Source organism: Podarcis vaucheri (genome assembly GCF_965113315.1).
Source record: "Podarcis vaucheri genome assembly, chromosome: 7".
NCBI lineage: Eukaryota > Metazoa > Chordata > Lepidosauria > Squamata > Lacertidae > Podarcis > Podarcis vaucheri.
Window position 1 is genome coordinate 83947596 of NC_138765.1, and position 26628 is coordinate 83974223.

General features: G+C 48.1%; 1 protein-coding gene across 31 annotated transcripts in view; it reads left to right on the forward strand.

The window, feature by feature from the left end:
* Nucleotides 1-26628, forward strand: part of EIF4G3 (eukaryotic translation initiation factor 4 gamma 3) — a 76967-nt gene that overhangs the window by 24901 nt on the left and 25438 nt on the right. For 4 of the 31 annotated variants that reach the window (XR_014221488.1, XM_082229717.1, XM_082229704.1 and 1 more), the window contains exons 3-13: nucleotides 830-973; nucleotides 3466-3570; nucleotides 11126-11221; nucleotides 12119-12232; nucleotides 15323-15358; nucleotides 19565-19585; nucleotides 20208-20387; nucleotides 21755-21869; nucleotides 23328-23431; nucleotides 23948-24070; nucleotides 24738-24846. Coding sequence is in view for 30 of the 31 variants with exons in the window: in XM_082229704.1 (XP_082085830.1) it covers nucleotides 830-973; nucleotides 3466-3570; nucleotides 11126-11221; nucleotides 12119-12232; nucleotides 15323-15358; nucleotides 19565-19585; nucleotides 20208-20387; nucleotides 21755-21869; nucleotides 23328-23431; nucleotides 23948-24070; nucleotides 24738-24846 (1147 nt within the window). In the remaining variant the exon portion in view is untranslated. The remainder of the gene's footprint in view (nucleotides 1-829; nucleotides 974-3465; nucleotides 3571-11125; nucleotides 11222-12118; nucleotides 12233-15322; nucleotides 15359-19564; nucleotides 19586-20207; nucleotides 20388-21754; nucleotides 21870-23327; nucleotides 23432-23947; nucleotides 24071-24737; nucleotides 24847-26628) is intronic. The other 27 variants (XM_082229718.1, XM_082229728.1, XM_082229720.1 and 24 more) reach the window with 19 other exon arrangements.

The following is a 26628-nucleotide window of genomic DNA, read 5'->3' on the forward strand; positions in this document are numbered from 1 at the left end:
CCAGCTCTGCCTCCTCTTGGAAGATGAGCTTCTTCAACTGCATCATCAGGTGTCCTAAAACTTCCTTCTAAGGAGACCACCTTCAGGCCTGCTTTCAGTCTTTTCTTCTCTGCCAGGCATTGAGTGACTTCTGTGCCCACTTTCAGCTTCAGAGTGCTGCTGTTTGACTTGCAATGGCGGTTGTGTTTAGTGCTCCTTCAGTACAATTTTATGGGGTTGCATCCAGCTAAGTTTCACTCAGTGTATACCTAAATCAGTTGTGTCCATTAACTTCATTAGCTTTACTCTTGAGTAGGACTAGCACTAGCTACAAACTGTAGGATTTATCTTTTGGGGGGGAAGCCTCTTTGAGTGTGTCTCAGGGCCAAATAGGAATTTAAGAATTCCAAAATAATTGCCAGCCACCTGTTTCCATTGGATGCTTGATGCGGACCGAGCATGTGCCAAGGACCCCCGTGCATTGGGAAATAATGCAAAGTTTTACAAGGAAAGATAAGTGCCTTCTCGTTACTGAAGCTCTAAAGATTTCTCAAAGCAAGGCAATGTTGACCAGGTGAAAGGCTCGCCCTTTTGCCGTTGGAGATGTACCCTTCATCTGTGTTCAAGTTCTGAGATGCAAGATAAGGCGTGTGAACAAACTCTGCTCCTGCAGCCTCTTGCTCTCCCTGTCCTTTTTTACGGGTGGCCAGAGAGACGGTGAGTGTGTCCGGTAGTAGCTAATTGTGAGCCAAAGGATGGACCGCTTCCTTTTTCTCCCCAGGTCTGTAGCCTCAGCATGTAAATGAACCCCCATGGAGGGAGCTTTACTAATCTCTGGTTTTACTAACAGTTTATCTCCTCACAGGTCACGCAGGTTGCCAGACAGCCAGGCCCTCCTGCCCCCTCCCCTTACTCTGCACATGAAATAGGCAAGGGGCACCCATCCCTTGCTGCAACGCCACCAGGACATGCCTCCTCCCCAAGCCTCACCCAGGTAAGGTTTGGCGCCTGTTTCTCAGGTCTGAGTTGCCTTTCTATAAGTTCATGGGGTGTGGGTGAGATCTTGGCTTTGCGCAGTGCTAACCCTGGTCCGCATGCTACTTTCACTTGAGCTGCTCTTCCTCTTGCTGGCCAAGGATAGGGGAAGAGGAAAGGGGTTCCCTTTAGGGCGCTCCCCACCCCCTCAATTGGACATTGGCAGGGACGCCTCTCGTGTCAGACTAAGCGCTTTTTTTGCTAAGTGGCAGTGATTTTAATAACATGCCTTAAGGCAGGTACATTTTTCTTTTCTGACCAGAACTCATTGCATGTGCTGAAAGAGAAAATGGACACAGTAAAAATAATACACATGGACAAGGAATTGAGATAATTGAAAGCCATAACTTGTTTTTAATCACTTAATTCCTCAAAACGTTTCCAAGAGACGAGGGATGACGTGGCAAAGGAGAGGAGGAATGTATTTGTAGTTAGCAAAGGTAGGGCAGATGCGCTGTCCAAGGGTGGGCCTCATGCCTAGGCAATGTGACCTGTGGCAGCTTGAGGCAGTGAGCTGCTGAGCACCAAGGCCTCCTCGGCAATGATGCCTCAAGGCAGAGAGTGTGGGAGCTTTCAGAAGCATACAAGTGGAGGGGGCGGCGGCTCCTTCTTTGTTTCTGTAGATTCCTGCATGAGACTAGAAGTCTTGGTTCTCGGACAGATGAGCTGGTGCTTGAAATCCTATTTGGAACATAATCAGCTGCTTTGATTCCCATGATAACTTCCAGACCCTCAAGCGTGATGCAGGGCCCCATTTTGGTTCCTTAGTAAAGGAGGAATTGGGGGTGAGGCGAGGTTGAGCTTTTTTTATACAGGCATGAGAGAGCCCTCTGCATCTGTTTCCTCCAGCCAGATAGTGCATGAGTCACTCAAGTTGTTGCACCTTTTCCAGTGGACTTGACATGTGCATCATGTGACAGTAGGCATGACACCCCACCAGTTCAGCTCAAAACTTGCTGCCAAGTTTATTGATAGAAAAGGATTTTGTGTAGTCTTGTGTGTTAAGAGCCTAACCAAAGAAGACAAAGAGTGCTCTGAAAGTTGTGTGGAGTGGCTACTGTAGTAACTGTTGTGGGCACCAGAAATAGCTACCCTGCCCAGCTGCATCTCCATGACCTCCAACTCCTGTGTCAATCCCCAATATTCCAGAAGAGAGATGAAAGCCATGACCTTTTCCCACCTCCAGGCCTTCTGCTGAGGCATCAGAAAAAATAAACTGCAAATATTCCTTACGAATTTATCAGTTGAGTCCTGAGTACAGTGAGGTTCTTCCACAGAAAGTTGCTCCAGAATGTTGCACCTCTGATTGTGTAACGCCTTCTCCAGATTTCTTACCTGAACTTAAGTCACGGCCAAGTCTTCTTAGTTTGATTCTAAACAAAGGCAAGGAGTGTCCTCCTCGCCTCAGAAGGTCTTTGTCTGCCAACAAGAGGCACTTCTTGTTCATTTGTTATAGATCTTTCTCTGATGGGTCCAGATAATTTTGAATGCCACCGCTTCCTCCACTTACAAAAAAGGGTGATCCATTGCTCACCCACTCAGGGCTTAAGGCAATTGTTAACCAATATTTTGCCCGTATTCTCAGTTGTTAACAGGACATAAACCCTTGCTTCTTTCCAGGGCACAGGCCTAAATTTACCAAAAGCAATTCAGATTTTTGATACATGGCATAAGAATATATAAAGTCTTGTACATTCATCTCTGGGATGTTGTCATGAGTGTAGCGTGCTGATCATAGGAAAATGTATTGGTCACCTGTCTCTGATAACTGATCGTATTTCTCCACTTTTTCGTTTTCCCCCCTGGGGAGGCAGTCTTACTGAAGCACATAGTAGCTTGTTCTGTAAAAAGGGTTGCCTGCATAGATCCATTTGGTTTCCCCATTCAGATCCCTGCAGCTTTACAGGAGACTTGGAGAGGGGGGTGTCAAACAAAGGAGCTGGTCTCCTGCAGGGGGCGTTGAGAATTGATGGCAGCTGGTCCACAGACCTTTCACATTGCTGTTTTGAGATTAGCAGAGTCCTGCACTTGAAGCCACTGAGAGCATAATGACAGGAGAGGTCACTACTAGTGGGTACCCTTTTATCTAGAGTACCAAGCTCTGCTGACGACAATTCCCTAGTCCTAGAGGAGGGGAAGAATGGGTAGAAATGTCCCTGGGATTTTTTTGTTCATTTAGCCCATTGTAAAAAGGCAGGTAGAAAGGGAGGTCGTCCCCATCCAGGTGTGTAGAAAGTATTTTGAGAAGTTGGAGGGGATGCATCTGCTCCCATCAGCCTGGTAGAAGGAGAGAGAGAACGGAGCATTGACGTGGAGATGTGCCAACCCCTGTCCATTCCCCACCCACCCGCCATCATTCTCGTCCTCCCCACTCCCCCTCTCTCTGTCTCTTTCTCTGTCACTCTCTTCCTTTCTCTCTTACTCTGTCGCTCTCTTTCACTCTCGCTCCAGCAGCCAGGAGGGAGGAGGGACAGAAGCTTTCCACCCCACCCAAGAGCCAGCAGTCTTTTTGAAGATCCAAGGGAACTGGTGCAAAGGATTCTGGGATGTGGGATGGTGAGTGACAAGAGGAAAAAAAAGGTTAAGTGATGCCCCGCTGGAAAAGCCTGGCTCTTGTTTTTCTAATGGGTGGAGATCTCATTTAGGGTGGGGCCATTGTGGCTTACAGGGGAGGCCCCTCCTGCAAAGGCGTGGAAGGCTCAGGGCAGAAGGAATGTTCATGGGGAGCCTTAAAAACACGTTGAGAACTTGAGATGTATGGAGGAGCTCCATTCAGTATTTTGCCCTTGAGGCATCTTACCATGCCATCTGGACTTTTTGCTTCAAAGCTGTTGCTCTGTCTTGGAAAGTGTTAAATTCTATGGCAAAGTTTCAAATTTGGAGTAGGCGTAGATGTGCAAGGTGAGAGTCTTAGCTTCGTGTCCAGTCTGGGGATGTGGCTTAGCATTTTAAAGGTCCACCTGTGTTCCCAGCCATTAGCAGTCGCTGTATCTGTCGGCCCACATCTGCCTCCCCCATACACTCTGGGTTGTGTCCAACATTTGTTTTACACACAGTACACCCATTGAAATTGATTCTCATTAGTCATACCCATTAACTTCAGTGGGTCTACTCTGAGTAGGATGAACATTGGGTGCCACCCTCTTGACTACTTGGGCTGCCCCTCAAACAGCAGGGATTCCATTTTCCCTCCACACCCTTTATTCAGGATTGCTTATAAGGGATTTTGCATGTGAGGAGGTCAGAAAGTGAAGCCTTCCGCACTAACCTCAGTTTGGCAGTGCCGAGGGAGGGCTGGTCTTGCATTGAAAGTGGTTTGGCGCTCACTCATTGCTCAGGTTCAAAACGTTTCCTTTAGGAAGGTGTTTAATTAAAAAAGGAAAGTTTTGGTTCCAAACCTTTATGATGTGTTGGTCTGTGGGAGCTGCGGAGAGCTATCCAAGGTCCACTGAAAGCGATCCAAAGGGGTGGGGACAGGAAAATGCAGCTTGCATCATGACTTCTGGGTTGCTCCTTTTGTCTTCCTGGATCCAGAAGCACATGACATGGCACATAAAGGGGAAAAGAAAGTTCACAAAGGGAGAATAGTGAAGTGGTGCTGTAAGGCATGGACAGGGAGGCAAGTGGGTTAACAGAGAATGGGTCATAGAAGACATTTAACTTTTGTAACAAAGCTGTTCTGTGGCTAACATAGTCGTGCAGCCCTGTTGAGTTCTTGCAAAGGTGTCCCTCTTGAGTATCTGAGTGTTTTACCCCTTGATTTAGAGTTTTCTTGGCCCAACTGATGATGCTCTGAGTTGCAGAGAATAAAACGTCCCCTATCTACATGACGCTTTTCTGGAAATATATTTTTATTGTCCTACTTGAAAGGGTTTTTGCAGTTTTCTAAGCTTTCATGAATAGGAGGTTCATTATTTAACTCCCAAGAATGTAGTTAAACTTTGTTTAATATTCAGGTAGCCCAGAACCAGCAATTTGCCTTCTCAAATGAAGAGATTCTGAATTTCAGAAATTCCACACCCAGACTCAGGACTCTGAAGTTTTGTGACCTTGGCTGCCTTTTCCTATGTGGCATACTCTAGGATTGTCCCCTTCCTGTCCCATTTGGCTGGGTAAAGTCTAGTAGTAGTGGAAACGGCATTAGGAATTGTGCCATAGGCTTTGGTGAGTAGCATTCTCCTATGTGGTGCCTTAAGTGAGTCATGTTTTCCTGCAAGGCATTTCCAGAGCTTGGTTCCCTCTTGGCTGTAACAGTGTGGTTAGAGCATGGTGCTGATAATGCCAAGCTTGCAGGGGCAATCCCTGTAAGGTACAGCTGCATATTCTTGTGTTGCAGGATGTTGAACTAGATGATCCTCAGGGTCTCTTCCAACTCTTTGCCCAGCCTTCCTCAGCACTTCCTGATGGTCGACTCTGCTTTAATAAAGCAGCGTGTCTTGGATCCCATATCACATGTAAATATGGCATGATGTAATATGCTGTCATTGGTGTGCTGTCATAGAAAACAGCATGTGGGATGTCATTTTCAGTGTGGGCTTTTGAGGAAAAGTCATGTTGACTGTTGTCCTTTTGTCCCCAGTGCCCAAAAGCATTTTGTTTTGTGCCTGCTGCAGCAATTCATCAATGGAGTGGGAGGAGATGGGGGTTTACTTTAATTCATAATGTGACTCAAAAGCATGTTGTGTTTAGAAGGAAGCTCTACAGATGGGAACGTGCAGCAGTGCCAGCCAAGGTCCCTTGGGCCATTTCATGTAAGGACATGCTAGTCTTCTTCCTTTTTGCCCTGCATCACCAGCAGTGTCCTTTGCTAGGCTGAGGAATAATCTCAGAGAAGTTTAGCTCTGCAGTCACAGGATGCAGCCTTCCTCTTTTTGCTTCTTTCAAAAAGCAAAACTCTTGCAGCTGGACTGATATTTTGATATGTGGTCCACTCCATTCCCTAAAAAAGAAAAGAAAAAAGAATCCCTCTTTTGAGCACCTTAAATGAAGCATTTGCTGGTGCTGGCTTACATTCTGCATGCAGAATGGATAGGTGGAGAATATCTATATTTTATATAAATAGCCATTGTAGCAAGAGGGCTCTCCATGGAACTTTGTGTAGACGGATGGAAAAGGTGTGGCTTTAAGGAGCTTTGAAGCCATCTTACGGACTATGGATGCTTTTCCAATGAGCTGTTTTGGTAACAATTTCATAAAGACCTTCTGAAATCTAAGGCAGTTATTTTAAGTGTCATTAGGTCACGGCTGGCTTTCGAAGGAAAGCATGAAATACCCAGGGGCCCTGTTGCTTGTATCTAGAAGCAGAATTAAATTGCCAAATGCATTAAGGTGGTGAGAGTGGAACCATACCTTTTCCGGGTCCAGCCTGCTCATGAGTTGCTGTGAGAGTGATCCCTGGCCTGAACAAGCCAGCTTTAACAAGCCAGGGGTGTCCTTTGCCCTCCACAGGGACTGCAAGTCTGTCCTCATCCATGGGACATTTCAGAGCTGGGATTGTGTAAGGGTGTGAGGTGTTGCTGGTTTTGTCATGTCTTTCCTTGGTGGTCCCTCAGATGCACCCAGCATTTAACCTGGCAAGTGACTTCTTGTGGGCACGGAAAGTTCTCAGGGTGCTGAAAGAATTCACAGCGCTGAGGCAGAAATTTCCACTCCGCTGCTCAGAGCAGGAAGCGCAAGAGCTGTGTGTGACTCAGCATTTTCTCAGCCTCCCCCTGACGTGAGCCTGGCTTTCGCCTGTTTATTCCTGGCACATTTAGTGCAAGGGCGGAGTGGGGGGGATCTTGTTGCACAGCAGGTCTAACTCCTTTCGAAATGCAGATAAAAATAATCCTCCCCTTGTTGTTGTTTGCTTATTTCAGCTGGCAGGAGCAGAGGGTGGGGGTTGAATGAGGGGGAAAGTCCATGGTGAGAGGATTCTTTGACAACTTGAAACACGTAAGGATTCCTTTATCATACCTCTTACTCTGAGATAATGTAGGAAGGAGGAAGTGCCATTGCTTGGTGGCAAAGAACACCCATTGCCTGCATCAAGCCCCATATTCACCAGTCTCTTTGCAGGGCTGGGGGTCACCCTTCTCTGCCTGAGACCCTGCAGAGTCCTCACCAGTAAGAGGAGACAGCCCTGGGTTAAATGAACCAGCTGGCTGACTCCGGAAGAGGCAGCTGCTTCTTTTCTTTCTTCATGAAATTCATTCAAACATATAACATCTACATACATATATCTGAATGCTGGAGTTTAAGCAGTACATACAAAATAACTACCAAATAATGTAAGCTTCTTACCCCAGACTACTGTTTGTATAGAAGGTGATAAACCGTTTAAGTTAACCAAAGTTTTGTAACGTGAGGAAAGTCCTCTTGTTTTCATTTTTAGCCATATACATAAACAAAACTGTGCCATTTGATTCCAAATGAGTCTATGCTTCAGGCCTTGTGTCAGTTTTATTTAATTTTCCCACAAATACAGTTTGCCACACTTTGTTGTTTTAGTTTGTCAGGAAATCCCCCTCTAAGTTCTTCCAGTATGATGCTGTTAATGAGCCTGGCTGCTAGGAGAAGAGAACTTCTTAAAAGTTTAAGCTGTAAGTTAATATTGCCTCCCGTGAAAAGGTTGAGGAGTGCTAGACACTTTGTCTAGTAATTGCTTTTATTTGCACAAGTAACTTCCTCCTCCTTAAGTCCACATGTTCACGGGCTTATCTTTACCATGCATTTGAAGCATATGGCCTCCCCCAAAGAATCCTGCTTTGAATGTATGGTGTGAATGTGATCTAGGGAAGTGCTCTGCAAATTGCAGTCATCACTCATTGCTGTGTCTCAAGGGTGCTACAGCATTTGTAAAGTTTAGAAATAATCACTGCTTTTAAAAAATAAAGAAATTACATGTCCAAACCCTCAGATGTTGAGGTTGGACAGGCTAGAATTGGAGTTAACCTGGATACAGATTGTTGTGGCAATCCCAGACCCTGATTGGCTCACCAGGATTACATTGGAGCTTCCATCTCGCCCTTCTGGGCCAGCTAATTGGGCTCTGAAATTGGACTCCGAAATGTGGCTGCTAATTGCCGCTTGCTGATGTACTCCCAAGACAAAAGACAGTGAATTGCGGGGAAGAGATTGGCTTGTTGAGTCATTGCAGAGGGCTTGATGCAGCGAGGCTGGCAAAAGTTAGGGGTGCTTCATGGGCAGAATGTTGCCTGCCTGGAGCCAAAATTTGCTTCCTAAGTGACCTTGCTGCATCTTTGTCTCATTTGCCATTTCACTCCACCTAACAAACTAGACAGTTGCAGGCTTCAAACATCTGGTCATCCCCAGAGCCATGCAACTGAACAGCTCCTGAAAAATGCTATTTTGCTGCTTCAGGCTGCCCTTAGAGAACTGTTGCCCCTTCCTTCCACCAGCCTGGAAGGTGGTTAGGTGCCTGCTTTGGATTTTGCCTCTGTCAAAGGTGAATCACTACAGTAGTGATTGTTTTTCTGGCATGTTTTAATTCGCAAACTGCTTCTGAGTATCTGTGCATACCCTGTAGCAACTTTTCTTAAATAAGGTGCTATTTGAGCAGCAGCTAAAACTAGATGACTTCCAGAGTCCCTTCCAGAGTATTGGGCTTGTCCAGTGCTAAGGTGGGACCAAAATCCACCCGGTCTCAGAAAGCTGCACTTGACTTTAATCTATTGACTGTAATAAGGGGAGGATAGTATGATTTATTGTCATACTCCCCTTTTAGGAGGAGTTTTCATTCAACCTTTTCAGATCCAGCACCTATCCTTAGCCCAGAATGGCATTAGGGTTCCCACTTCTTTTTTTGCCATTTATTTGTATGGTGGTAGTACTGTTGCTGTTGCAACTTGTTTTAGGCTAGGTTGCAACCTCGCAATGGGTTCTGAGTAGGGACCTAAGGGGGTGTTATTAATTGTGTTTTACCACATTTCTGCCACTGATCCCTTTGTTCAGCTGTGTACTCTTGAGGTCCAAGATCTCACAGTTTTGAGCTGCTGACTTTCAAACCTAGCCTAGTCCATCTTGGAATTCTGCATTCAATATGAGCCAAATGACTGCCTTATGCCCTGCTTTGAGTGTTTGGAGTCACATGTACCTGATGATAAGAGACTCTTTTTTAAAAATAAAAAGTACCTCTGTGCACAAAAAACACACACCTCGCACACACACACACACACATATGCACAGCAGTATTTTATCTCCCTGAATTTTAGAATGATCCACTTCCTGGTTCTCTCATTGCATCTGGCAGGCAAATCGTAAAATGCTGAACAGAATAAACTTTAATGATCCACCACTTTTCAGACAAATAAGCCGATTAAAATTCTCATGTGCATTCATCTTTCTGTGCCAAGCAGAGATCAGTAGGCAAGATAATTATCCCATTCAGCTGGGATGGAAGAAAGGCAAGTGTCACATGTTTCAGTGAGAGCCTTGAAGGATGGGCAGAATTGAGCAATGGCTCATGGAGGTGTCCATAGCATCTTTTAGGGGGCATATGGGTTGGTGAGCCCTGATGGAAGGGCAACAGGAATTGCTCTAAACCTGGCAGTTGTTTGGACACCCAGAGACCAATTATGGATGGAGCCTGGCGTGCACAGGCAACCTGCATACAGTTGTCAGTGGCTTACCCTTTGTACCAACCTTGCAGTTAAGCACTAACCTGGTAGCCATAAGTGACCGGGAATTCTGTTTAGGTGTGTGAATGGACTAACAGAGGAGGGATAGATCACTCCATTTCTCTACCACCATCGGTCCATTTCAGTCCTGTGTTAGCTGCAGTGGAAGGAAGGTTTCATCCTCCACAACCAGGATAGATAACTGAGCCTCCTCTGCCAGACTGCTTGGTAGAAGAACTTTTCCTTTCATAGCCTGTGTGTCAATACTGGCTATGGAGGAAGGGTATGCTGCTCTGGCACTGCAATTTGCTTTAAGCTGTAGGACTGCTCCGGGGCTCAGGGTGTGGTGTTCTGTTGAGTGGGCTGCCTCTGTTGAAATGGGGTGATGGGGAGTTTGCTTGCTTATGTGAATGGGTCCTCCAGCCTGTGTTATGAGCTCTGTTGCTGGGCAGGTTTCCCCTCCTACCAGCAAGCTAGCCTTACGCAGGGGCCTGTTAGGAGAAGGCACTGCTTTTCTTGTGAAATGACAAGAGGTGTCATTGCTTAGACTTAATTGCCTGCAAGAGGTTTACCTGTTTTATCTGTGTTGCTGCCGTTTGCAAAGGGCCTTATCTCCTCCTCCTCTACAGGGCCCTGAAGCAACCAAGGGGCCTGGGAACTGGGCGGTTTGCTGTAGTCTTACAAGGAGGCTTGGACTGTTAATGGGAGCAGGAAGGAAGGTGCATTTAACTCCTGGCCACATAGAGTCAAAGGGCAACAGTAGAGCTTCTTTTTTAAAGTCTTCTAAAACTGTGTGGGTGTCAGATGTGCAAGCTGCTATTGTCCTGTCTTATAAAGAGGCACTAAGCCTCAAGCGCATCACTGTGACATAAATCCGGAAATGTTTTTCTCGAGCCAAATAGTCTCCTGATGAATATTGTAACGGGCTGGATATTCTGCTGCTTCTTGGCATGAATTAGCAAAACATTTCTGGCGCTAAGTGTGCCACTGAGCCATCCAGCAGGGAGGAGGATGAGGTGTGTGAGATTCTGTGCCAGTGAGGTGAGCAAGCCAGCAGGGTGGGAGTACCTGGTGTATAGAGGCTCAGAAGCAAATGGTTTGGCCTACAGGCACTGCTGGGGCCAGGCAGACACAGAGGACAGCTATCTCTGCCATGGTTTAGCCCCCCCCCCCCAGCATCATTCAGGAGATGAAACATTGGGCTGGACAGATTCTTCCTCTTGACCCAACATAGCAAATGTTGCAGTTAAGTGCCTTCAAGATAACCATTGCTTTTTAAGTGAGATAGTAGACACCCCCTAACTTACAGAACTGTTGAAATCTGAAGTTAAGGTTAGTTCCTTGTATCCGGGCTTTTGCATCAATGACGTATGTCTGAAGGTACAAAGTGTGAGTCTAGTTGAGAGTTGAGGCAGCAGCGGGAAGGCAGTTTCCATCCCGGTTGCCGTTGCTTGTCATGTCTTTAACCATCTTTCTTCTCTCTCCCATGGCAGGCTCCTTACCCCTCTGGACAGAACGCCGCACCGACTACGCTGGTGTACCCGCAGGCCCCTCAGACGATGAGCACCCAGCCTCAGACGCGCTCGCCGGTAAGGGAGCCCTTATTTTGCCTGCGTGTTGTGCTGCATCTGTCCAGCAAAGCCGTTGCATTGCACTTCCTAACCTTTTTGCGAGTAGCTTCCCTGAGAAAAAGGCACCCGAAGGACTTCCCCTCTGCTTCCAGGTGGCACAAGTGACGTAGTGTTGAAGCCCTCTGGGGCTGTCAGAGATGAAGAGTCAGATCCTTTTTTGAGATGCCTGCCTGCTCTCCAGAAGCCTGTAAATGCCTACTCCTGGGCACTTCTGTCATTGCCTACGGTACTGGTGCCCTGCTGCCAGAGGGGCCCCTGGCCCAAGCTGCCTCCACAGAGCCTTCTCTCCTCAGCTCCTGCTGCAGGTCTTGCTTTGAGTGCTCTGCCTGAGCCCGGCTTCAATCTCTTGTGTTGATCCACACCACCTTGCATCATAAGTTTGAGTGATACAACCTGTGCCTTTCAAGGGTGTGTCTTCTGGTGGTGGCTGTTGTGTGGTAGATGCATGGACACCCCCCTCCCTTTGTGTCTTTACCTTTTAGTGCCCCCTTCTTTAAAGGGCTTGTAGCGAGTGGGGAAGGAGAAACTTGTTTCCTGCGGCCAGTGCAATTCTGGGCTCCTGGGCTCACAGCCCTGCTGGTTCCAGCTGCACACTCTTGTTTTTTGTCTAGAAAAGGACCCTCCAGCTGATTCCCTCCTCACTCAGCCCCAGTAGTTGGCCACAATCCTGCTCTATGACAAACTGGTATTGAGCAGCAGAAGGGACACCCTTCTATCCCCAGCCACCCTTACTGTAGTAGGGCATGTTCCTCCCTGTTACGATGCGCAAAAAGCAAAAGCTGAAACATTCATGGCTAAAACGAGAGGGGAGAGTCTGACTCGAGAGCCGTGTCTCTAAACCAGTTTTCTTGACAGCCCAGCAGAGCAGTGCCAGTACATTGCCCAGACAACTGGAAGCGGAGGAAGGTTTTGGAACAGAGTCCGGTTTACAGGTCCTTGGCGGGAAGAGGCTGGATAAAATACTGCATTGTAAGCAATATAACAAACTGTACTCCCTTCTTGCAGGCAGTCGTGCCCCCGCGGCACCCCTTTCAGTTCTGTTGCTTTTTTTGGTTTCATTTTTTGACCACATTGTTGACTGATCTACAGAAAAGCACTGATCCGATCTCTGCTTTAAGCCGCTGTGTTTTGCGGGCTGCTGCATTCAGCGGCAGCTTGGAAGGGGCCAAGGCTGTCGAAGGTGGTGGCAGGAAGAAACTGAGGCAGGGTGCCCCCTCCTAAAAAAAACCCACAACAGCCACAACCCAATAACCCTGTTACAATTTTTCAGGTGGTCTGAGTGATCAGGTACCTGAGATTTACTTTTCTAGCCCTTGTGGGGGATTTGCATTTGATTGAATTGGTCACTCGAGGGAAATTGGCAAGAACTCCTCAAAACAGGAACTTTCCCCAATTTTGGCAGAAACCTTAAGATGGAAGAAGCTACCGATAACGTCAGCCATTTTTCTGTGGTCATGAACAATCCCCCCTCTAAAATATTACCCTGCGTGCAGTCTTCTGCCATCGTCACGTTTTGTGATCATTACCACCCCATGACTAAAAATTGCTCACATAACATTTCATTTCCCCCACTCACCTCTCCTCCTCCCCTCGCAAGTCCAAAACAAATGCAAAATGGGCAAGGCTGAGCAGCTCTTGCATTTCGTTCTGGGCTTGGTTTCCATTGGTTTATTCTCCCCGTCCCCCCTTTGTGGCCCTGAAGGGAGGCTTGGGGGAGGGTGAGCGAGGGAGAGTGAGAGAGAGAGAAAGAGAGACAGCCCCCCACCCACTATGGCACCAGAGCCCCAGCTGAGGGAGCTGGTGGGCCCTGGAGTTGTTTTTGTGCTGGCAAATGAAGGGACCCTAGTTCTGCTTCTTCCCATAGCTGCCCTTCAGCTTACTCCAATCTATTTCTGCATTCAAGGGCCATTGGCAATTGCACAGCCTCTGCCTGGACACGGCTACCTTTGCCATCCCAGGCAAGTTTTCTGTTACAGCAGGGCCAATGCCTCACACTGTGCATGCTGATTCCAATTGGGAAGACTTTAAAAACTTTTCAGTGAATTTCTAAATTGCAACAGGTTTTTGTTTCTTTTTAAAGCAATTTGGCCAGCGTAGCGAAAATGCTGAAGTGGGGAAGAGAAGAGCTATAGTGGGAGATTTTGTTTTCAAATGGCCACAGCCAGTGTGCCCACAACGCAGCTTTAACCCATGGCGAGAGAGGGGGCCCCCTGCCAAATATGCACAGAAGGAATTGGAAGCAAGACCAGTATCTGGCAGGCAAAAATTGTGACTCCAGGCAAAGGGAAAAAGGAAACCTATTTTTAATCTGAGCCAGCAGTGACTACAGTTTGTTCTGTTGCTTACAGTTACCTAATAGAGAGAGGGGCAGAGAGAGAGGCAGAGAGAAAGAATTCTGTCCGCAGGAATTATGCAGCCAATAGCCAATGGTGACAAGTGCAAAATAGACTAGGGTCTTTCTTTTTTCCTCCCACTAACGTTGAAGTTTTATTTATTTTTCATATAACATGTTTACTGGGCTGTTGGTTTTCACATAATTTTATTAAGTTGCAACTATCTGGCTCTGATTTCTGAGCTGTTTAGAAGTGATACTTCCTGTGGAACAGTGATAAGACAGGTACTTTTGCTTTTGGACAGATGAACACCAGATTTTTTTGGTCTGTTGCTGGTGTGCATTGGCTGATTTTCTGGGAATATAGACTTTCTATGCCTCAGCCTATTTAAGCAGAAGTAGACATGCTTAATGCTTTATGCTTCTCAGGTCAGATATTTACCATCCTACTTTGCTTGTGCCCCCACTTTTCACACTAGAGGCAGAGCAAATTTTGAACCATATATCTGTGCCAAATTTAATATAAGAACTAGCAGCCAATTCTTGCTCTCAATTTGTGTGTTTCTCAACAGCTGGAGGATCAGTAGAATGGCAGAGTTGAGCAAACGGGCCAGAAACTGTCCGTTCAGCTGTGTTAAAGTGTTTGGGAAGTTTCAAGAAGAACATTGAGGTTTTGAGAGAGAAATGACATTTATCTGTTAGGCGTTTTGATGGAAAACAAGTGATCTCTTTCTGCCTGAAATAGACACTGCAGCCTGTTCTGTAGGTTTGTATGCTAGTGAGAGACTGTCTGCCGTTTCTGTTTCCGAATATTATATTTGGTGTGGGAAGTAGGTTATTTAAGTGTATCACAGTAAACTTTGGCACTTAGGAAAGCTGGTTTCTGCTGAGAAAGAGCTTGAACTCTCCAGATGTTTCCGCAAGGTAGTGGCAGTTGATCTGAAGGCTCCTTGATTTCTGATGACACTCTCTCTCTGCTTGTTGGTTGTTGTTGTGAACCCATTTGCAGTCTCCTCTTTTGCTTTATTGTTCATAGCAGATTTTCTGTTAATGTTCGGGGGGGGGATAGTGAGTGTGGCTTTTCTCATGTGTGTTGTGGGAGAGGATAGGGGAGAAATCTTGAGTTGATTCTACAGCATTGCAGGTCTACCCGTCCCCACACGCTCAGCTGCACTGAATATGCCACAGGATTTTGCTTGCTTTCCGGTAAAAAAGGGAAGGAGTGCCCAGTGAAGTTTTTAGAGGTTTCTACAGCTGCACTTAGAAAGCTTCATATATGCCAAGAGATCAGCATCCCTAGGTCAGGCTGACTTGTCTTTCAAGTTGTGGCTGTGCCACAGACAGAGCTCTCCATCCTGCACTCAACTTAGCGTTTGGTTTTTCAGCAAACACTTCTCCCCCTGCCCTCCTTCAGCTATGTTAGTGTTAGGGTACCTTTTGGCTATCTAACAACTTTGGCAGGCACCCCCACCACCCACATTTTGAGCAGTGCATTCACCTGGCAGCAGAGTTTTACCTTCTGGGTTTTTGGTACCTGTCTGTCACTGTCCTGCAGCACAGCTTTGACTGTGAGAGTGTGTGTGTGTATGTGTGTTGGGTTTTTTGTTTGATTTTCCCTTGTGGGTTTCTTTTGCATACAGTGTGACAGTTTTTTGCCTTTTGTTGTGGTGTTTCTGACTCTCTGTGCCTTTCCTTTTTGTGTTTTTGTTTCTCCTGCTTCTCCTCAGTTTGCAGCGGGGCCTCGACCTGCCCATCATCATCAGGTACAGTACCCTCCTTGCCCCTCTTCACTACGCCTCCCCTTTGCTGCCAACTGGTTGGGAGGAAAATGTGTAGGGGGGGTGTTACTTGGCTAGCCTTCCACTAATTCCGCAGGCCATGTCCTGCACCTTGCTTTCTTAGAACCCCCCCCCCTTTCTAAAGAACCCCCTAACCCCATGGCACAGTCAAGCTTCATCTTCTAATGGTTACTAATTCTGTTGCATCAATTAACAACCCCACTAACTGTGCTCCCTGGCTTTTGCTGCTGCCACAAAGCTTTTTGATGGCTGTTGGTCTGGGATCTTTGATGTTTGCTTGGTCAGGGGGTGTGTGTGCGTGTGTGTGCTTAGTTTGGTTATCTAGTTCTCTTGGGCACCAGGGGAAATGGGGTCAGAATCCAAAAGACTTGCCCGAAGCAATTGCCACATTACAGTACTCCCAAGTACTTTCCATTCTGAGGATGGCAACATTCCACCTGAAATAAAAACGCCATGAACGTCCACTGCAGTCAGGAGACTGCTTGATTTTCTTTACCAAATAGAGCCATGCTAAGTTGGAAACACGAGAAAAATCTTGAATAGTGAAATCGGTTTCTGGGTTCAGGGGTTTTTCTCTGGTCTTATGGGGCTGGCCCAGCCCACCTTCCATGCCACCTTCAAGGCAGCATCTAGGGGAGGTGTTCATCATCTGAGGTTGACTGTTCTGGATGGACCTATGAGTCAGCCACATTTCTACAACCCATCCTTGGTCAGAAACAACTCATGAAAAGGGGGTTACACCGTTGTTTCATCTGAGCCGAAGCATACTGGAGTGGTGAAAGAGTAGGTCTGTGTAGCCCATCACACAAGTCACATCATAGGAGGGGGGTTCTTCCCCATTGTAGCCTTAAATCATCAGGGAATAAGTTAATTATGATGTGCTCATCTTCTCTTTCCCCGCCCTGCCCCCCAGAACAGACAGCCTGAGTTACTCTTGTGGCTGCTACTTGCTGTGTGGAGGGGTGTGGCTTTTAGATGTGCTATTTCTGGTTAAAATGAGACAGTGTTGTGGCTTCTTCAGTTCTACATGCTGGAGATGCCAGATCCCATATTTTCTGTGGCTGTTAAAAGGGCCCACATCAGTGGGGGGCAGGGGAGTACTGGGCTTCCTGGCTGGTGCTGTAGATTTTCAAATATCCTTTTACCATCTTCAGTGCTGGACGCGGTTACAGTTAGGTTAGTTTAGCTTTAGAGACGGCTTTGAAAAGTGTTGTAACTTGCCGTAAACCTTTATGGTGTCCCATTGATTAGAAACCCAACTCAAAATAACAAAGGGTTAGCTTGGCGCCAGAGTTCAGCTTAACTTCACATGGTACCAAATGGCTCAAAGCAAATGGGTGATGAGGAGGCAACTGGATTGATGGAGAGTTGTGGAAAGCTTCTTGGTTGTCAGGTGCAACTTGAGGTTCCTTCCCATCCCTCCTGCTGCCTTTGAAAATGACAGGAACTCTGATAGTCTAATGCGGAGCACACTCACAGGCATCGTTTCCTGCAGTTATTGTGTCATAAGATGTTCAGGTCAGTTTGACTCATGTGCTCGCGCCATTAACTGGCAGCTCCTCCGGCCCAGCTGCTGTGACGCTTGGTGAGGCTCACTGAACTTGCCAACTGCTATTTGAAGACCGAGGGGGCTGTGGGCACGTCTTCCTCCAGGAGGAGCGCTATTCCTGGGGCCCTTCTTGCTTCTGCGCTCATTCAATTAGCGCAAAGTGTTTGCACAAAGATGTGCAACACAAAGCTGTTGGAAGCAACTGTGAACTCCCCTGTGGGGAGGAGCAGCAAACCTTGTCAAGGAAAGGAGGGAGGGTGTGAAAACACTCTGCTTACCAGGAACTGAGGTTTGCCTTAGAGTGGGAGGGGTTTCTCCTTGGCAGCCTTTGACTCCTGCCTCATTAGGGAATCACATTTTCTATTTAAGAAAATTTCTATTTTAGTTCCCGCTGGGCAGATGCTGTGAATTCTGTCAGGCCTCTTAGTTTCGGGACTGCTGAGCAAGGATTCTTGTGCCAGTCTTGTTTCTCCAGCAGGCTTGGTTCCTTCTACACACTTCTGGTGTGGTACACAGGTGGAACAATCCCTGCCCCCCCCCCCGATTGGCTCTGTCACCTTCCAAAGGGCAGGGATTCTTCTGAGCTCTTCAAGCTCCCATTTCCACTTTTATTTATTTTCTTTTTCCTCTCTTTCTCTCTCCCACCCCCCTTCCTTAGGTAGTACCTGAGGGTCCCAAGATAACATGTTAGAGAGTAAAGCAGTAGCAGGGGAGTAAGCTTCCCACCCCCCAGCCAAGATGTTGTCCTCAAACTGCAGCTAGGTGCCTTGAGCCAGATCCAGCCCTCCTCTGATGCTGGAAGAAAATGAGCTCTTTGTTCACACACTCACTCCGTCCTCCATTCACGCAAACAAGAAGTGTGACTAGTGGTCAAGGGCACATTCCAGAAAGGCTGAAACATTTGGGGTTCAAAGCAAGGGCTAGTGGTTGGTGCTGCCTAGAGTCCTGAGGGCCACCAGATCGAGAAGTGTGGAGAGCGGTGTTCAGGCCCTGGGTCTGAGGCCCCCTACCTCTTCCCTAATGGAAGCAGTTTTGCTCATCCTCTCATCCGGAGGCTGCTCTGTCAGGCAGCTGAAACTGTTGGGCTTGGGAAGTTGGGTGTGTCTGGGCATCCCACTGATGACCACCATCACAAAACCTGCGTCTTAACTGCACCAGCCATGAGGGCCAGGGACAAGCCAGTGGGCCTGCTGCATAGGCTTGGCCTTGACTCTTTGTGTTCCTGATTTGGCTCCTCCAGTGGGATTTGGAACAGGGGCCGGTATTTTGAACTGTTTGACAGAACAATTGTAAAAGAACACCAATTCATCTCTGACTCTCTGCTGCAGCCTTGGTCTCCATCATCTTGTCTGGAACCCTGAATTTCTTCACTAGTCTGCTAGTATTGCAAGTTGCAGGAGTTGGGATCTGGGAGGGGAGTAGCAGCTGCAGGAGTCTTGCATGTTCCCCTTCCAGACCCTTTTCTGGTGCTGTTTTCAGAGCAGCATATTGGGATTTCTTTCCAGCTCTTGAAGCTGGTCAGGTACTTGGTTGTGTTTGCTTGATCATCAAAGAGACTTCAGCTAGTTGAGTCCCTGAGCGGCTGCTAGACCTGGTCTGCTCTCCAAACAGGAAACAAAATGCAAAGCTCCAAAGCATCACTTTTCCTTCTCTCCGCCCCACAGGCTGTCTCAGCAGGTCAAAAGTGGTTCTTTTGAGGGGTGGCCCAGACAATCTCCGAATTCCTTACGATCCCCTCTGTGCCAGTTTTACATGCCTGGAGAGTTTTCCAGCTGATGTATTGTGCAGCCTTGAGATTTCTCTGTAAGCGAGGCTGCTTTCCAAGGAGGGAGAACTGAGGCAGGCTTGTCCAAGGCCAGCCAGTACATCCCTGGTGGCTGTGGTTTGACTTGACCCTGAGCTCAACCCCCCTGCACTGCTTAGACAGGACAAAATTTGTCAGTGGCCTGCTGTGTGTCCTGGTTTCTGTGCAGAAGATTGAAAGAGGAGGCCTCATTGCCATCTAAACCTGGAGCAGCCAGCCAGCAAGGCTGCTCTTGATAGCCAGCATAGCTGTCCGTCCCTGCCAGGGGTTGTCTTCTGCATCTCTCCTCCTCCCTATCCACCCTGGAGGTGGATCTCTTCAGAGAGGTGGCTCCTTCTGTCCTCTGCAGACAACCTGTGGCTGTGAGGCAGGGAGACTTCCCTTTCCTTCCTGCTTGACCACTAAACTTGGGGCTGGTTTCTCTCATCTTTTTTTGAGACCATCAAGAGGATTTCAGCAGGGTTCTGATGATTATTGGGCTGTTTTTGTTGGAGAGGAGAAGGGACCCCCAGGAAAGGGTAGTTGTCTTTAGGGCAACTTCCTAGCCATTTTCTTTCCACTGAAGCTTTAGTCCTGTGTTGTGTTTTGAGGAAAGCTAACGTCAGTGAAACAAATACTAATTTTACAAAGCCTTAGACTGCTGCATGATGGTGACTCTGGCCAGGGAGGAGTCCTCGATGCCTACTGGAGGGGCTAGGCAAAAGGAGGGCCTTAGGTTGCATGCTGGAACCCCACCCACCCCTCCTGTTGTTGACCTGTCAGCTGTTCCATTGGCTTTCTTTCTATTTCCTGCTGCTTTCTTGCTTCGTTGTTGAAGGGAGGATTCAGACCCATCCAGGTAACTTTCACTACTGGTTCTGCATGGCCTCACTGCCTCTCGATCACATGCGCCATTAGCGGCCAGGTGTCTTAGTGCCTGACGCATCATTTCGCACATTGAATGTTGAGCGTTGGGAGATGTCGTCGTCACACGTCCCTAGTCCTCTGGTTGACATTTGTGTGGTCAGAGAAGTAAGCTTAGATCCAGGAAGGGGTTGCCGTCTACTTAGATCATGCCCGGAGTGATGAAGAAGCTTCCCCAGTTTCAGGCAGGTCAAGGAAGGTAAGTGTGTGGTTGGCCTAGGACTGAACGCCAGTACAGGTGTCAGGTTCCTCTTGGCAACCCCTTTAGAGAAGTGGCCTTATACAGTCCATCTCCAAATGACACCCATCACCATTCCTGCCCTGCCCCCTCGCTTCCAGGGCAGGACTCGTTAGATGCAAAGACTATCCTGGTCGGACTCATCACTTTCCCCCGCCCCACCTACGTTGCACGTGGGCTTCCGAGGCAGAAGACCCTTGGCCAGAGAGGGCCAGCTAGTTGTTGATCAGGTGCATGGTGAAAGCACAGTGAGTGCGGCGCACTGCTCTTCCAGGAGATGGCCGGCTAAAATATGGGGCTCCTTGCTTCCCTCCTCCAGTTTTTCCAGAGGCCTCAAATCCAGCCTCCCAGAGCAGCGATCCAGAATAGCAGCCCTTCCATCCGTCCTGGTGCACAGACGCCAACCGCTGTCTATCAGACCAATCAGCACATCATGATGGTGAACCACCTTCCTATGCCGTATCCAATGCCTCAGGGCCCCCAGTACTGTATACCACAGGTAAGGTCACAGCACCCTTAAAATGATACAGTTGACTTGCATCTTAACCTGCACAATCGCAGCTTCACAGGCTTGGCACCCGGCCAGCTAACAGGGCACAAATTAAACCTACACAAGGTGAAGAACTCCTTAAGCCTGTGTGAGAGCTTCCCAGTCCCTGGTAAGCAAGTGAGAGAGCTTAAAAGCTCTCTGCCTTGCATGGGGAGGGCAAGACCCACACAGCGCACTGGCATTTCAGCAAGGTAGTGATGCCCATGCCAGGGTGTTTCCAGGGTTGTTTTGACTATAAGCAATTTTGGTTTTCTGTGACATCCCCAAGTTGCGAGTTGACTGTAAAGTTTTGCCATTAATGGCAGGTAGGGCAAGTCAGGGAGGGAGGCATGTAAGTGCTCCTGTTCTTTAATTCGGCTGGTGGTGACGATATATCTGTAGCTGCCTGCAGGTTGTGTTCAATGTCGGTCCTCTTGTGACTCAGCTGGGTGCAAGTTAAATCACAGGTGTGCTTCCGTTTCCCTCCTTCCCCTGAGTTTTCAGTCCTTGGGTGGAAAAGGGGAATCGGGGCAGGTCTGGGAGGAATCTCTGGCACTTGGTATGCAGGCACCTGCCTTACCCAGGCCATTGGCCCACCTAGCTCAGTATTGTCTACACTGACTGGCAGCAATGGCCCTCTGAGGTTTCAGGAGAAGGGGTCTTTTCCCAGCCCTATGTGAAGATGCTGCCAGGGATCAAACCTGGCGGCCTTCTGCATGCCAAGCAGGGGCTCTGCCACTTTGCTGAGACCCTTCCCCTGGAATTTTGGAACCTGCAATATATTTGTTGTATTTATTTATTGCTTTTTTAGCTCCCAGCATTCCTCAAAGGTGTTCAGAGCAGCATCGCATGGGACTGTATCCAGCTAAGTTTTACTCAGAGTAGACCCATCAAAATGAACACACCTAGGTTAACCAAGTCTGTTGATTCCAATGGATCTCCTCTGAGCAGGCCTACTGTTGGATACAACCCATGATGTTCAGTCTCCCCCTTTTTAAGTCTTCACAACAACCTGCGAGGTAGGTGGCTGCGCCCTTTGTATTGCCCTCCACTGCTGCATCTTTTCCCTCTTTGCTCTGCCTGGTGTGGGAAGAGAGGCCAGTAAGTAGTCTGGAACTGTATTGATTGTGGACTTAGTCCCTGCTGCCAAGGGACCAGCGGATCAGGAAGTGGGCCACAAACGGCCCAGCACTTGCCATGAGGCCAAGAGTTGGCGTTTGCAGGGCCGAGTGGGGAACTGCATTAATGGCATCATTAATAAGTTAGCAGGATAGCTTTTCCTGCTCATAAAGCGCCTTGCGCCATTTTCTGAGCCTCTTGTGCCATTTCTGTTTCAGTATCGTCATAGCGGCCCTCCGTATGTGGGCCCCCCACAACAATATCCCGTTCAGCCGCCAGGGCCTGGACCATTTTACCCAGGACCGGGACCCGGAGAGTTCCCCAACGCCTATGGTAAGAAGAGGTTTCCTTTGAAGGGGGATGGGTAGCAGAGCAAGGGCCATTTGACGTGGTCTTTTCACCCTGTAGCCCGACCTTTATGCAAACCAGGCTTCCTGTGTTCGTATTCCACACCTTCAGCACTGTAGCATTCCCATTTTGGCTTCTCTGTGTTAAAATGAATATATAGTAGGCCTGCAGGTTATGTTCCAGGGGTTCACATGCAAATGCAAAATCATGCAAAGCCAGGAAAAACCCCAGAATCACCCCCGTTTAACTGTCCCTGTCTTACTGGGCACTGGGAAGGTCATGCGAGGCCTCTGGAAGAGGCGGGGGAGCTTCTGTGAGATCTTGCTGGAGTCTCACACAGTCTTCCAGAGGTGTTGCGCAGCCTTCCCAGAGCTTTCACCTTGCTTATCAAGATCTGGGAAGGTTGCATGAGATCTTGTATGACCCCTTATGGCTGCCTGCCCCCTCCAATTCGTTTATTTTCCTGCCATCTGCACAAAGCTGCAGTTGTGCAAATAAATCACATGTAAGTTGCAGGTCTAAATTGTGACTTGAGTAGATTTTCCTCTTTAATTTTGATGAATGAATTCTGTCACTTTGGCTGCATTGCCTTACTGGTGCACTCTGGTCATCCTGGGGCAGAGGGGGCAGGAAGAGAGTTAGGCAAGGACAACCAAAGCACTTAACTGCTGGAGAGCTTGCTTGGAGATCTTCCTTTGGCACCTGAGGTCAGGGCCTGCCTTGCCATCAGAAGGCGTAAAATGGTCTTTAAAAAAAAGAGGTATGGGAGTGGATTGGGGGCTGAAAATCTCTGGAAGCTGGAGTCTGCCCAGCTTTCTTGTAAAATTGGGGTGTGTTCATCACTTTGCTTAGAACCTTTGGCAAATGGGAGACTCTGAGGTCTTTACTTTCTTAGGAGTAGAGGGTGCACTTTGCTTCATTGGCTCTGGCGACAATTTTGTGTGTGTGTAGGCGCATGGGCGTGTGTGTGCAGGCATGCAGAGGTTGAGGAGGTGGCTTTGTTCCTCCAGGAAAGAAACTGAGCCTGTCATGTCATTGGCCCAGTCCTATGGAACTCTTTGCCACTGGAGATTCAGCGGGCGCCTTCTGTGCCAACTTTTAAATGCCTACTGAAAACTCTTCTGTTCCACTAGGCCTGTGCAGGCAGTTAAGAGTACATCCTTCCACAGTGGTCTAATAATGCTTGTTTTTAATTTTTTTTATGGTTTTACTGTATGGCTTTTCATTGTAGTAAGCTGCTGTGATATATACACACACACATGCAAGCCTCCCAAGCAGAGGGAGCAAGTGGCCCCTCATTTCCCTGACCCTGAGAGAGGAAAACTAGGAGTCACACTTTGAGGTAGCTCATCCTGGGTGAAGGGCACTTTGAGCACTTTGCCACAGGCAGGCAGCCAAAGGAGTGAGCCTAAGATTCTCCTTGTCCCCCTTTACCCATTGCAGGGGCACCTTTCTACCCAACTCCCCCGGTGTATCAGTCCACACCCATCATAGTGCCTACGCAGCAGCAGCAGCCAATCCCACCAGCCAAGCGGGAGAAGAAAACGGTAAGAGAGCTCTGCAGCTGAACGCTGAGCCCTGTGGGTTGAAGGGAGAAGCTGGAAATTGGGGAGGTTGGCACTCCCCTCACCATGGGAGGAGTCTCTCTCACAGGTGTTCTATTTAAAGCCTTTGTTGTTATTTACTCACCTTCCACGGATGTGTTTTAAGGTGATATCCGCAATATAATCAAAACCGTTTAAAATAGCAGCAAACGAATGGGAAAACCCTAAAAAGAAACACCCATTGTGGAGACCTCAGCCAGCTAAGAAAGCTTTTCGGAACTAAAATGCCTCTTGGCAACACCTTAGTGGGCGTTATAATGGGGGTGCCTTTTGGGGTGGGGGTGTAACATAAAAGGGGCGCCTCTTGGGGTGGGGTTTCCTTCCACCATGTGCTGCTGTGGCCCTCTGAACTGTGAGTCGCGAGTGTCATGCTCCCCTCACAGCATGAGGCTGGGCCCCCAGCCAAGCCACCTTTTTGGGGAGGTGATTTGAGTGGGTGCTTCGTTCCATCCTTTCCAGATCCGCATCCGAGATCCCAACCAAGGGGGCAAAGACATAACAGAAGAGATCATGTCTGGTGGAGGAAGCCGCAACCCCACACCTCCCACGGTCAGGCCCTCGTCCACGCCCACCCCGCCCCAGGTAACTGCGTGGGGGTGGACACATGGTGGTGGTAGGCGGGCACTCATTCTCTGCTGTAGCCTCCTTGCGCAGCGTCAGTATCCTGGTGGCGCTTCTTGCCCTCACCCTCTCCTGCTCATCAGCTGCAAGGCAAAGACAGTCGTCTTTGAAACGCTTCTTGCCAGAGATGAGCCAGCTTCTGAGGGCAAGGAAAGTTGGAGAAGGACCTTGGCTGCTTCAGGCGGGAGGGTCTCCAGGACTTGGGTTGTGGAACGTGCCCCAATTGTGGGTCCTCTCGGTTTATTGTTATTCAACACTTCATTATTTTTTTAACAAAGTGCTTTGAAAGGCTTTCAGTTGAATTGTGGCAACCTTTAAATCGTTGGGTTGGGGAGAGGCATGCTTTCCCCCCAAATTCCATGGCATGGGGGGTGTCCAGATAACTGGTTGTGCCTTCTCCTTTCTCGCTGCTGTGAATAGTAATTTGTCTTTCTCCCCCTGCTGCTTTTTTCCCTCCCTCCCCATGCGCTTTTTTTTATGACCGTATATCTTATTTCTCCCTTTTCTTGATTTTTTTTCCTTTCCAACCCAACTGGGTTTTCTGCCCCTCTTGCTCGCTTGTGTTCCATGTTGCTAGTTTTTATGTTCGCATGCTCATTATCACCCTTTTTTGTACTTCAAATCCCAGCAGCTGCCCAGCCAGGTCCCCGAGCACAGCCCTGTGGCGTTCGGGGCCATGGAGAGCTCTCACCTCGCCGCCAGCACCCCCATCGCTGTGACAAGCGACCTAAAGCAAGGTGGGTGGACGGATCTCTTTGTCCCAGTTTTGAGAGGTGCTCTCCCTCTCTCTGTGAGGAGCCTCGAGAGCTGGTGAATCTGTGAGCCTGAACACTGAATCATTTCTGACCTTGTGGAAACCACGTTTCAGCTTCCCATCTGCAAGTTGGTGGTGATGATAACATTGACCTGCCTTGCTGGTTTCTGTAGTGCTTTCACAAGCAGCCTGTTGGGCACTTTTCTAGCCATGCCCCCACCCCAAAAACACATGAAGTTAACAAATTTTCTGAATTTTGACCAAGACAGACTAGGGGGGAAAGGTGTCGTGAATGACCTCTCACTGATAGGAGCACAACATCTGGAAGGCACCTGGTTGGCAAAGGCAGTCTCAAGCTAGTGCTTAAATGAGCTGTAAATTCTTTGTGACAAGGAAGCCCCTTCTTTGGCACCCTAGAATCATCAGTTTGACCGCTGGCCCGTTGGGCAGCTCCTTTCACACTTGCTCCCCACTGAATGCTCAATAGAACCAAGTGCTTCTTTGCTGCCAACACCTCCGCAGGGGTGGTTGACGTAGGTGGCTGCAGCAGCGAGCGGCCTTGGTCACAGTTCTGGCCAGTTCTGTTGTGACCCAGCACAGCCACTCTGAACCTGGAAGGAGGGCAGCAACTGCCAGGTTGGAGTGGCTGCCCAGTTGCTGCTCTGCTGAGTGCTTAGAGGGACCCAGCTGCACTTCTTAGGGTTCTCCATTGAGGAGGGAGGCAGGTGTAGCTGAGGTTGTTGGTATTCTGTGGGGTGGCTGATGGAGAAGACATTGGGGGAATGATACGCACATTTTAAGGGCATTTTTGGCAGGGTTCTGAGTCACTGCAGCTGCTATGACTCTCTTGGCCAAGTAGGAAGGAGTCTCGGGGGGGGGGGTGTTTGTAGAGCTGCCTGGGCTGACAGGCATTCATAGTTGTTGCTCTTAATTTAATAATGATGGTGTTAATTTAATATTTGTTTCGCTGTTTTTAATTATGCATGGGTGGGCTGTCGCTTGTTCTCTTTCTGGTTGTTATAAAAACATTGCAACAGTAAATGCTCTTAAAATACACGTCTTTACTTCTGTTTTTGCAATATAAGTTAGAATATATCTAAGAGCCTTGTTGAGACTTGATGTATCCATGAAACAATCTCTGCTTCTAGATGTCAAGATTAGAAATTAAACCTGGTCTTTGAACACCTTGCACATTTCTTGAGTTCCCCCAGCTGTACAATGGGGCTTTGGGTTGTAACTCCTCCTTCTGGGATATGCAGGGTCACCTTGGGGTAAGACTCTGGGCAGGGGGTGGAGCAGGTAACGGGGACTGGGCAATTTTTAGTCTTTATTTCTTAAATACATAACCCATCTGGTGCCCCAGGCAGTTAACATTGGATAATAATAATAATAATAATAATAATAATGGCAATAAACAAGGCAGGTAAAATCACTTCTATAGAATTAATTAAATACCACTAGCACTAGAATAAATTTAAACAATTTATAGGTACTGGAGTCAAACACCTGTCAGGATAAAAATGCACAGGTGCATCTCACATTACGTCAGGGTTATGATCCTGGCTGTCAAGTGCAAAGGCAAAAACATGTAAAACTAGAACAGCCTCTGGAATGGTCCCACAAGACCATCCCTACCTGTCCAAAAGCAGTGCTGAGCAGGCCTTGCCCCTGCCCCTCCATGTAAGACACCTCATCGTTCTCACTAAGCTGTTGGCTCACAAGGCCTTGCAAGGGCGCTCATGAGATCTTGGACTAGGCTTCCAGG